The sequence below is a fragment of the Notothenia rossii genome (assembly GCF_949606895.1).
Source record: "Notothenia rossii genome assembly, chromosome: 4".
Classification (NCBI taxonomy): domain Eukaryota; kingdom Metazoa; phylum Chordata; class Actinopteri; order Perciformes; family Nototheniidae; genus Notothenia; species Notothenia rossii.
This window is the reverse complement of record NC_136902.1, coordinates 89,257,763-89,270,419: the sequence shown is the minus strand read 5'-3', so window position 1 is coordinate 89,270,419 and position 12,657 is coordinate 89,257,763. Positions and strand designations below refer to the sequence as shown.

Genomic DNA, 12,657 nt, shown 5'->3' with positions numbered 1-12,657 from the left:
AGACACTTTATCAATCCCAAATTGGGAAATTATTTAACAGCAGCAGTGTGTTCAGGTATTAAAATATTTAAAGTTGGAATAGTATAAACTACACAACGTAAGTATAATGCACAGCAATCCATAAGAGAAGTCCGATATGTTCATGAAACTCCCCAGGAGACACCGACACTAACGTGTCCGAGTGGACTCCGGAGTTTGCTGCATGAGTTGCACTGTATGATCTGTGGTGTAGTGGGCTGTCACTCAAAAACTGAGTAGCCAATGGGGACGCACCCCTGAAAGTCTCTTCTCTTAAACTCTTAGTTTTGCTTTATTCTCAGAAAGTGTTGCTTTATCTTTATAAAACAAAACTAATCTCATATACACAGCAGGGAGAGATGCAAATATCATCGAGAAAACATATCACAAGAATCTCAATCTTGAGCAAAGAAATAAACAAATAACCTGGTATTTCTACTAATGGAAAGTAGGTCTGCACACCTAGTCGAGCTTCTTGTCAAACACAAGCGTGACCAGTTGAAAAATCATGCAGAAGTTGTTATTTTGTTCATAAATGTCTTTGGAAATTGACCAAAAACTGGAGGTCGCATAGAATTTATAATCTCTTTAAAAATGTTTCAAAAGTGTTTTTCGTGCAAGAGGACCATGAGTCATTGTTACCTTTTGTCTTGGATTGGCTTTGTTTATTTTTTTTATTGCAATCAGTTCATATAACCTTGTCATATACAGAAATCTCAATACCTTATATACTCTGCTTTCATAAAAGTACACAAGGCACTGACTTATGCCATAATTCCCTTTCCTGTAGTGTGTTATATATACAGTAGGTTTCTGTGCATGTAAATGGTCTTCAAAGGCTAACATTCCTGTTCCCTCCATAGGTATATCTCTTTACTTTTTACAGGCGACACTAAACTGACCATTTCTAACATTTATCAAATAAAGGGAAATTAAGAGTTTCCCTTTAAATGAAAGGCTTTTTCTTGCAAATAGAGTTAAGCCTGATTGCTGCTAAAGTGCATTGTGTCTGGCCTGCTGCTGGAAGTGATTGTTCTCTCAGAGTCAAAGACAGTTGAGGAGAAACCGTGGACGACAGCGCTCCCCGGGGATCTGTTTCGGCGCCATATGCTCCTCTCCACCGTTGAATCACTCTCACGCCAACTGGTGCGTCGCACTGACCTCTGACCTCAGAATTCATATGCATGGTCACAAACGCGCAGCTGATGCTTTTGAACCTCCCTCCCTCCGGTCTGTTTCTTTTTCTTTCTCTTTCTCTTTTTCCCCCACTTTATCTAAATCTGGAAACTTGGTCAGCCTGTCATCTGTCGTTTTCAGTTAGCTGCTTTTTGGTCCGATGGAGGGAGGTATTCCCACATTCATTAACTCTGGTTTGTAAATATATCCTACCAAAAACTCACCTTTTCATGCATTATTATCCTGTCGCTGGAATCAGATAATTAATATCAGTTTTATTTTTGCAGCAATGGCTCTGTCTTTATCAGCCTTGCTTTGGAATGTCTTATATACTGTACATAACGTTTATCATTATTACCAGAGATGTTCACAAGTCTTTTTTTGCAAGTTCAAGTCAAGTCTCAAGTCTCTAAAAAATAAAAGTCTCATGTCTCTTCTGGTTGTAATAAGCCTTCTATTGTCTGCTGCTATCCAGTCTGTTAAGAATACTGCACAGCTATATCTAAGAAGTTCAAAGCATTTACTGTATTATTATCACTCCTATATCTATCAGCATACAGTATCAGTACTGATTAGTTGTTTGATCACTTTAAACAGGCTATTGCAATATGAGGAAAATCATCACACTTTAGCTAAATGCAAACAAGTGTGACAAGCAAACATTCACTCATCTTTTCAAATATTCAGTTACAAAGCTAGTAGCAAGCTAAGTTAACATTACATAGCTGAGCTAAAAATGTTTGCTAACCGTCCATATGCGTTAATGTGACCTCTCCGGGTGAGTTTTCAAGTGCCTGATGAAATTTGACGTTGTTGCACCAGCATCCTTGATTTTAATATTGCAGACTTTGCTCTTTTTGTTGGTGCCGCCGGCGTTTTGTTCGAAGTTTTTATAGTTGAACCTAATTACAAGCGGTACAGCTGCAGGTGTGCCGCCGGTCGCCATGTCGTTACCATGAGGTAGTGTGAGAGGCGCGCACCTGCGTAATGAGGTTACCATGGTTACCATGAAAAAAAGGAAGGACGCCCGTCAGACGTTTCAGAGTTTCCTCAATGTTAATACGCCAAAAATAGAAAACGCAATGATTGTTTACGAGTCCCAAAACACGAGTCCAAGTCGAGTCTGAAGTCTCTGTGTGTGCGAATTAAGTGCGACTCGAGTCCGAGTCACAAACTCGAGTCCCCATCTCTGATTATTACCATACAGTACAATAGATCAACATTAAGCGTGACTGAAACACATTAACAACAGCACAACACATCAAGGTAACAACTCTTAAATGTATACATGAACAACACGAACGTTCACTCTCTCTCTCTCTTTACTTTTTCTGTCTTTGTGTATTTGTACTTGTTTGAGTTGCTATGATGGTATTGATGTGTAGCAGGGAAACTGCAGTTTTGATTTACTACATCTTATGTGTGTGTTACAGGTTAAAGCTTTCAGTAATGTGTGCGTCTGATTTGACAGAAAGTGGGGTGTGGCAGTATTTTTAATTTAGCTGAAGGTCCTTGAAATGAACATCCACACCTGAGTCCTTATTCCCAAACACACACACTATAGGGTCTACACACTACAGCAACCTAAAATGACCTTTGTCTTTGGGGAATGAGTTGAAGTTTAAATCTGAATCATTGATTGATGGATGTTCCCCCTGTAATACAATCGTTCATTCAACAATGAAATGATTATGCAATTCATGTTTTACCTGCAAATATGCTAATATTAATAATCTAACGAATACATCTTGAAATAAAAACAGATTTCCACACAAATTATAAATAAAATAAATTCCTCCTCGTTTCACTCTGGATAATTCTTGTGTGTGTGTGTGTGTGTGTGTGTGTGTGTGTGTGTGTGTGTGTGTGTGTGTGTGTGTGTGTGTGTGTGTGTGTGTGTGTGTGTGTGTGTGTGTGTGTGTGTGTGTGTGTGTGTGTGTGTGTGTGTGTGTGTGTGTGTGTGTGTGTGTGTGTGTGTGTGTGTGTGTGTGTGTGTGTTGTAGCAAATACAAACATGCAAGTTATCAAACTACTAAATATATCGTTCAACATGTCACACACACTTCATTATTTGTGGACCGTGTGGTTTTATCTGTGTGTGTGTGTGTGTGTGTGTGTGTGTGTGTGTGTGTGTGTGTGTGTGTGTGTGTGTGTGTGTGTGTGTGTGTCCTTTGAAGAATGGCAGCCTGTGTGTCTCTTTGTGTCGTCTGTCAGCTGTGTGTTTGACGCTCCTCTGTCGAATGTCCTCGGCTTTGATCATGGTTTCTCCTCCGCTCACATTTCAATGTCTTCACACCGACATTCACACCCAGTCTGAGAACACCAGAGAAGTTCTCTGATCTTTTACTAGAGTCAAAGTAGTAAAACCTCAGTGTAGAAATACTCTGGCATTCAAAATACAAGTACAAAGGTATTATATTGTAAAATAACACCGTACATACGTATGCGCTTCACCGTCATCTGGCTGCTGTTACATTACTTTCTACTTACATGTTATAAATTATACTGCTACTAATCTTCTCTACCTTGAATGTGTCTTTATTAAATTTCTATGTTATTAACGTGTGCTTTTTCCCCATAGGACGAATAAAGGATTACTGTATGCTAATATTTGATCTGTATTAGCATTAAACAAATTGTAAAATTCCCCAAACTAAAAGTACTCATTATGCAGAATGGTCTTTTTTTAAGAATAATATATATTTTATCATTGATTTATAATTATTGATCCACTAATGTGAAAAAAATTCTAGTTTTGCAGCTGGTAAAGGAACACTTTATTGATTTGCCAGGTGTAGCAAGGAAACTGCAGTTTTGATTTACTACATCTAGTTTGGGGAATTTTTTTATGTTTTAATGCTAATACAGATAAAATATTAGCATACAGTAATCCTTTATTCGTCCTATGGGAAAATGACATTGTTACAGCAAAGTAATGTAACAGCAGCCAGATGACGGTGAAGCACATATTGTACGGTGTTATTTTACAATATAATACCTTTGAACTTGCAACAAGTGGACATGGAGAACTACATGAACTACATGCTGCTGAATCCACCGCGGAGACTAAACAGAATGGCAACCATGGCAACCATACTCGGGGGGTCTTCTTCGCTGCTTTCGGTGTATTTTGTGGGGGAAGTACAGCGCCACTTACAGGCCCGGCATATGTACTACAGCTTCTCCAGCGGGTCGAGCGGTCTCGTGTGGACGGAGACGTTTCTTGAGACTTTTTTTAAGTCGACCTCGGTTCGTTTTCGTCTCCGTGTGGCCGGGGCCTAAATTCTCCTCTAGCTTCCCTCTGGGTTTCTTAACTATTCCTTCAAGATTAAAGGATCATTCGACAAATCAACAACTAAATGTGTGATTTTCACCAAAAATGAAATGCAGCCCATCGGCATTGGATATGTTGTGAAGCGAAAGATTGGATTTCTTTCTCACTCTCCTTTTATATCAGGAAGGGTCTTTGCAGCTGCTGACAGGATCTCACAGGCCTTTGTTAATGTGCTCGTTGTTCCTGAGGTGAGACTGAAGTCACTATGAAGAGGTGCGACTCTTTCATGGTTCCTCCTTCAAGGAACAAATCCAGGAGAGGAAGGTGTTAAAAAGAAAGAGGAGAGACTTTCTTCAGTGTCTCAATTGATTATATGGACTTTTAGCGTTTGGTTTGGTAGAGGAGTTCAATCTGCACAAAGCCATGCAACTCCCACTTATAAACTGAGGAGTAAGACAATATCATGATAGGACATTTTAAGACTATTTAAAGAATCACCAACATGTTAAAAATGGACCTACTTTTAAATATCTCATAACAAATCAAACTTATTGACAAAAGACCAAAACATTCGATTACACCCTTTGAATCAGCTTTTTACGTCTACTTTATATTTAACATTTTGTTTTATTTGAATAAAACAATAGATTTTACTCTAAGTTGCTGCTTAAAGATAATGAAATGGGCCAAATAATAATAATGATAATAATAATAATACATTACATTTATAAAGTGCTTACAAGCAAGTAAAACAAAAATAACAACAATTTAATCTTTGCTTTGTCTTCCCATCAACTGTGCACATGGTTTTACTATGGAGCATATACTTTAAATAATCACCAACATTTCAGTTTTACTTTTCTTTTTGGTATTTATGTTCAAAAGACATCATGTACAGACATGTAAACCCTATGTTTGAGTAAAATAAAAGGAATTTCTTTTTACTTTTGTTAAGATCAGACGACCATGTCTTGTTTTTATCTTTTATTTACTAGAAGCTATAAATAAAACACTTAATTGAAGTAGTGATCGTACTTTATTTTTTAAGTGGTCCTACATAAAAAAATTCTAAAGGTCCTTAAGGCCCAGATACACCGGCCCGAAATCGGCAGTAAATGGGAGTCAGGCCGAACATGAGCGTGGGCACGCCCTATTCGGAGTGGTGTGCACCGCACCGTCGGGTCTTTTCTGGCGTCGGGAACACCACCGTAAGTCGGACAAAGGGATAACACTGATTGGCTGTTCAGCTAGCGAATCAGTGCATGAGAAGCGTTAACGGAAGTGAGGGAGGTAAACAAATTATTTAACACAAGCGTGAGTCCAAGAGCTGCTAGCTCCAGTACCTCCCGTTCGTCCTGCTCCTGTTCGTTCATGTTTCCAATGGAAGAGAGTGAAAATGGAAAGAAAAACGCTATTTGTTGTTTGTTTATATCACGGAGTCTGTTCTTCTTCTCTGTCTTCCGGTTGTTCCGGTTGTTACCTCTTTTGAATGATGAATACACACTACCGCCGCCTGCTGGTAAGGAGAGTTATTGCCACTCACGCATACGCAGTTCATACGTGCTCGGCTCGGATTTGCGGTGTGTCCCAGTGCGTGAAGTCGGCAAATACGCAGGAGAGTCCGGCGACGCAACAGTCGGTGTCGGCGTCGGCGAGTTCTCAGATGACTAGCCGGTGTATCTGGGCCTTTACACACCAAGCCGATTTGCGGCGTCGTTAGATGTCGGGCCGTCAATGAGCGTCGTGTCGCCCTACTCAGATTGGTGTGTCCCGCACCGTCGTGTCTTTTCAGCCGTGCAGACACCTTCCACCGCCGATTCGACATGTTTAATCAGGAGGCAAAAGAAATCACTCTGATTGGCTGTTCAGCTAGCGAATCAGTGCATGAGAAGTGACACGGAAGTGAGGGACCCAAACAAACGATTAAGAAGAAAAATCTGAGATTTCATTTAACTCCAGCTCTCGACGCAGGTTGGGGAAAGCCCCATGAGCTTCTCGCTGTAGAGTGAACATGGAACACGCTATTCATTGTTTGTTTAAATCACGCAGTCTGTTCTTCTTCTCTCGGTTATCACGCAGTCTGTCTTCCGGTTGTTACCTCTTTTGAATGACGAATACACACTACCGCCGCCTGCTGGTAAGGAGAGTTATTGCCACTCACGCATGCGCAGTTCGTACGTGCTTCTTGGCCGTCGGCTGAAGTCTTTGCGGTGTGTTCCAGTGCGACACATGGCCAAGACGCAGGAGACGTGAGGCGACGTTCCGTCTGGACGTGTTCTTTGGTGTCAGTTTGGTGTGTAAGGACCTTGACAGGACACATTTGAGCAGAGGACAACAGGAATGACAAGTAACTCACTTAACAGACATTAACCTGGAGTCCTTTAAAAAAATAATCACTTAATACATTTAGATTCCAATATTTTATACCAACTTTGAGAACATATTATTTGCCCTCAGACATTGAGTCAAGTCAGCTTTTCACTTACATTATTTTATTTATCAAATTCAGACATTTTACTGGCATTTCTACACATCGTTACAACATAAAGTGGTCATTCTGAAGGAGGCTACTGGTCCGATAAACTACAGGCCTTTATGAAATACAATAGAAATATTTATATTAATCAGAGTCATTGCCAAATTTCTCGGTTTCTACAAGAGCTTTTCTCCACATACAAATCCTATATACACAGAGTTGCAAAAATAAAGAAAGAAAGTGTGATCTGTTCCTCGTCTGTCCTTTGCCGGGTTATAAGTGAATGTTTCATCCTTCTTCAGGTGTGAGGAAAAGTCACAACATACTGAAAAGGAAAGAGAGGGGGTGTACGTCCAGGAAAAACCGCTGTATTGAGATAAAGGGAACCCCATCGTTTAACACTCAATACATCCCAAGATATCCAAAGAACTTAAGGAGTGTTTTCTCTATTTCTACCTCACTGAGTGATTTCCTACATCTCCCAGAATGCAGTGGGAACGATTTACACGTGTAGTGTTCAATAGGGTGGTGCGATAATGACATATTGTTGAAGGCAAACCCGGAAGTAAGCACCCTAAGGGCTCCCTCGACAAAAAGCCAATAGGATTTTTCCATTGGATTTTGGTATATGCAGAAAATATGATCTGTGGAAATAATGATACTTACACGTTTTGTTCAGCTGGATTTTCTCCACATACTAACACCACGTTGTCATTTTTGAAGCGTAAATGCAATCGGCAGAAGAAAAAAGGCTAGCCTAATGCTACGAATGAGCTACATCACGGTCACATGGCTGCGCATCACCACCACTAAGCTACAGGCGGCTAATGTTTGCCGTGATGATGTTTAATAGTCTCCTTTAGTCACTTGTTAGCAACCGCCATTTATAAGACACACGAAAGCGGACTTTCAGCGTTATTTGATGTTGTAGAACAAAACGTGAAAATCTCTTCAGCTTGTTTTAACCACAGACCTAATTTCAGGCTAGTTACCAAAAACCAATCAAAAAACCATTGACTTTAAAATGAGAGAACCGGAAGTGGTAAAATGCTGACTCATTCCCGGGTCTTTTTACTCATTCCTGCACCACTCTATTGTGGGAAAAAGATGGTTCCTCCACATAACGACAAATTGATCTCCAGGGGATCCAGAAGTTAGAAATCCATGTGTGTGGCCAGGGCTAATTGAGCCAAGAAATGCAAGATGCACCACCCAAAGAAATGTTTATTTTGAAGTGTTTTTATGTGGTAGGGTTGAATATTCCGGTCTCCCTATATGTCAATCAAAAAACCATTGACTTTAAAATGAGAGAATGGGAAGTGGTAAATGCTGACTGAATTTCCAGGCTGTAGGACCTGCACCACACAAAGATAGGTTTCAATGCATGTTTCAGCACCAAAGGACATTTTTATTTTGAAGTGTTTCTGTGTGGTAGGGTTGAATATTCCGGGCTCAGCTGCTCCAGCATATCCATACCCCTACCAGGGTCTCCACATGGACCTCGGGTAGGTCACGGGGGTCTCGGGGCCCTCGCTGGAGCTCTGGTTCTGCTCGCTGTCGGTGTCGTCCAGGTCGGAGCACAGGTCCTCGCTGGAAGTGGTGGACGGGGCGGGGGAGGGGGCGGAGGACGAGGAAATCCTCTGTCCTCCGGGTGAGGCCAGCGAGGACGAACAGAGACTCTCATCACCTCCGTGCCAAGAGCTGCTGCCGTTACTCCCAGAAGAAGCGTCCGTGATCAGGTCCATCAGGACGTCCTGCAGGTGGTCCTCGTTCAGCGGCATGCACTCCAGCAGGTGGTTCAGGAGCTCCGCCGCCACCGTGGGGTCGATGCCGGGACACGTGGACACGAAGGTGTGGACCTCGTGCATGCACTGGATGTAGCCGGCAGCAAACCTCTCGCTGGCTTCCTGGGAGAGGGTGTCTGATTCTGTGGAGGAGAGGGGGGGGGGGGGAAGAGTGTGGCTTACTTTTGTTTATTTGAGAAACAGTCAAGTCAAAGTTTCAGTTTGTGTGTACAGACAGAGAGATCCAAATACCGTTTCCCACAGTCCCACAATCCCGAACACAAAAATACAAATACAAATATCTATAGAAATATGTATTATGTGTATACCTATATATACACAATCAACAGACACACTTATACATATGCACACATTAAGACATAAATAAAAGCACGACAATCAATATATACAAAATAACAGTCACTTCAGAACTGTAAATGTGCGAGTTCTCCCTTGACTAATTGTAGTAAGGCCATTAAAACAAAACATAAAACACAACATACAGAAACAGAACAGGAGAAATGATTGAGCGTGTTAGGTGTTGTCTTGTAAAGTAGGACATTTCAGATAGACAGTAAACAACCCTAAAAATATGACATTCTATAAGAGTAGAATCGACCTATTATTAAAATACCACAAACTATCCTGTATTCCCTCTAAATAAGTTGTAGCTGTCATGTGATACCATTATTTGTATAAGTAAAAGTCTACTTGTGACGCTTCTGAATCAATTGCAAAGACACGATGCAACCAGCTTACTAAGAGCAATTTGTTCCTGCGTCATTGAAATAACTTTAAGCCATACGAATAAGCAAATGTCTAAGAATGCATTTACCTGGATGCTGTTATTTCCTGCTGCCATTGCAACCACTTAAATGTATCTTGTGACCCCTGATGGGGCCCTGAACCCCAGGTTAGTAACCCCTGCTCTAGGCTCCAGGTTTTATTTGAATAATATCAAGCCCTAAATAAGCAAAAGTATCCAGAAATTACACGACGAAGACGTTTGAATTTGTTCTGCTTCTACCACGACCCCTAAAATGCATCATGTGACCTCTTAATGGGAACCTGACCCCAAGCTTAGTAACAGCAACCCCGTTCCAGGTTTTATTAAGATGTTAACCCCTAAAAAAGCAAAAGTATCCAGGAGTTCAGGTTGAACAAACGTTTATTCCTGCTTCTCCTACACCCCCATGAAGCTAATCTTGTGACCTCTTAATGGGGCCGCAACCCCCATGTTTGTAACCACTGCTCTAGATGTTAAGGTCTGAAGATATAAGAGGACGCTTTCCAGAGTAAAACAGTGTCAGATTGTAAGGCTTTAACAGAGCTGTGCAGACCTTGGCTTCGGTTCTTCAGCACCTCCTCCACCTTCTTCACCGTCATCTCCAGCACCTCCGCGTTCTCCGTCTTAGAATGAAGCTGCGCGGGAAACACAAACGTTAGAAGCTCCATCAGAAAACCCTCCTCTGGACCTCGGCTCCAGGTGACCTCAGGTGAACTCACGTCTGAGTCCTCCAGCAGAGTGCGCAGCTCCTGCAGACTCTCGTTGATGCGAGCTCTCCTCTTCTTCTCCACCAGAGGCTTCCTGGTCTGAAAACACAGAAAACACAATCAGACGTCCATTCATCTTCAGAAAGTGGGGAAATGTGGCTCAGTGGGTGGTGTGCTGGACTTCGAATCCGGGGCTAGCGAGTTCGAGTCCCACTGCAGTCAGCATGTCGTTGTGTCCCTGAGACACTTCACCCAAAATAGCTCCTGTAGGGCAAGTGGCATGTAATGTAATGTAATGGTAAAATGTACAGTGCAGCAAAAAGGAAGTAGACTAGCATACCAAATAAAGAGGTGAGATACAATAAATCAAATAAGTACACATTAGGAAAGTGAGCATATTAAAGTAAGTGAACGTAGCAGTAGTAGTGATTAACTTAGTAAATTGTAAAAAAATAATAATATTGGATTGAATAAGCTTTGAATATTTGGATACACTATGTTGGACTTAATCTATTTTAGGAATCAATTAATGTTATCGAGGTTAAATTATAACGTAAATGCACAACAGAGGGTCACGTGTTTAACTAGCGTAAAGCCACCTTTGTCCAAACAGTGGACAAATTATAACTTTAATCAATTGTAAGAAAAATGAAAGGCGTATAATGCACATAGCATTGGTATTTCTCATGTTCAGTATTGTGTGGTGTCGACACACTATGTGGATTAAATTAACTGAGAATCAATTAACGTCATTGCCATTCAACTCATTGATTTACGGAGTCACCTGTTCATCAAGTGCATAAAGCAAAATGTGTCCATAGTGGTAGCAGACACAGTCAGCATTAATAAAGTACAAACAGTGATGGTTGCACATAGCATTGTTATTTCTCAACAGTGTTGTTAAGTAGTGAGCCATCAAAGACATAAACTCATAGATTTGTATACGATATGTTGGATTGAACGAGCTGTTAGAATTATTACTCGTCTACCCTGCAGTATACAAAGTCATTCAAACGAGCTGCACCTTTACCAGCTTTGATAACACTTTAATGATCAATCATTATAAAACATATCATATATATTATTCTGAAATGGACCAATCTGCACAATGACTACTTTGACTGTCGCTACTTTCACTATATTTTGATGATAATACTTTTCTACTTTTACTTTAGTAACATTTTTAATTCAGGTCTTTTACTTTAACAGAGTATTCCTACACTCCGGTGCTTCTACTTTCACTAAAGTACCAGATCTGAGTGAGTACTTCTTCCACCTCCTTGGCGTTAACGTCTGCAGTAAAAGCATCGCAGAGCTTCACCGGTGTAACAAGTGCTTATATCCCAAGTGTCTCCAAATAGCTCCTGATCATTCCTTCATTAATCCGGGGTTTGGTACCTTTCTGTCGGCTTTCTGAATCCCATAGTAGGACTCCTCGTCTTCATCCATATCCAGTTCGGAGCTGCTGTGTCGAGCCGAGGGGGCCATGTTGGTCTGATCTGAGGCTCCTTGTTCCAGAGGAGCAGCTGGCAAACGGAACCGGTTAAAAAAAAAAAATCGACAACAAGCTCTCAGGCAGAAGCGAGGCGCCCTGTGTTTATTGTGCAATCCTAGTGAGACGTGCTGCCGGCGCTGGGTGTCTGTTGTTAGTATTTATAGGGGCTTATTAACATGTGAATGGGGGCTGAGCTGCACAACAGAGCGCGCGCGGCCGCAGCCAATCAGCGCGCGCTCCCTTTGTCTCCGGCCAGCCCCCGGCTCGCGCCCCCAGGGGCTCCTTGGCTTTAATCTCACAGGCTGTTGTGTCAGGGCAACGACCACTGCGTTTTTTTCTCTCTTCACATCATATCAACTGTGTGTTTCAAGTTTCCAGGCTTTTATTGTCATGTGTACATATAGCTACAGTGTGGTTGTGACAATAGAAATCTTAGGCCACAGGCTCCTCCAACAGTGCAACGCAATAAAACAGATAACATGTTATACAGGTAAATAACATATTAAAATAGAATATAATAGAAAGTGAAGAATAGTCTATACAGTAATTGGAATATTGATATATATGAGTTGGAAACAGATGAATATTATGTGCTTCCAAAGTCATGATCGTGCAGGATAAGATGACAATATGATGCAAAGTCGATGTATATGTTTTGGATAAAACCATGTCATCAAGGTTTTAATAACAGTGTAATGTTGCCATGGGGTTATTCTTGTATTAAAAATAGAGTTTGTTTTGTTAGGTATTATGTATTTCATATATGATTTTTTGTATTCATATCAAGTGCAATAATCCAGCTAGCGTGCGAAACCTCCTTTATTTGTGTTTACAATTTGCTAATGTTATTGGCTCCTTTAATACTTTAATATGTTTGCTTGATTTTTTTTAAATGTTGCTAGTTCTTATTTATTTATTTAGTTTGTGTGGTCAATTATTG

General features: G+C 41.0%; 1 protein-coding gene across 1 annotated transcript; it reads right to left on the bottom strand.

Moving 5' to 3' along the window:
• Nucleotides 1-6,943: 6,943 nt before the first annotated feature.
• On the bottom strand, nucleotides 6,944-11,885 carry her13 (hairy-related 13). Its single transcript, XM_079676274.1, has 4 exons — nucleotides 11,621-11,885; nucleotides 10,235-10,321; nucleotides 10,069-10,150; nucleotides 6,944-8,871 (listed from the first exon to the last, which is right to left on the bottom strand). Exons 1-4 carry the CDS (start codon nucleotides 11,708-11,710, stop codon nucleotides 8,423-8,425), a joined length of 708 nt encoding a protein of 235 aa, XP_079532400.1. The 5' UTR covers nucleotides 11,711-11,885; the 3' UTR covers nucleotides 6,944-8,422.
• Between the last annotated feature and the right edge of the window lie 772 nt (nucleotides 11,886-12,657).

What these genes read in the sequence shown, in the direction of transcription:
- her13 (XM_079676274.1), bottom strand. Translation starts at nt 11,710, where the DNA reads ATGGCCCCCTCGGCTCGACACAGCAGCTCCGAACTGGATATGGATGAA. An exon ending in TTCAGAAAGCCGACAGAAAG is followed by an intron (nt 10,322 to 11,620) that starts GTACCAAACCCC and finishes CTGTGTTTTCAG; the next exon opens with ACCAGGAAGCCTCTGGTGGA. An exon ending in CTCTGCTGGAGGACTCAGAC is followed by an intron (nt 10,151 to 10,234) that starts GTGAGTTCACCT and finishes TTTCCCGCGCAG; the next exon opens with CTTCATTCTAAGACGGAGAA.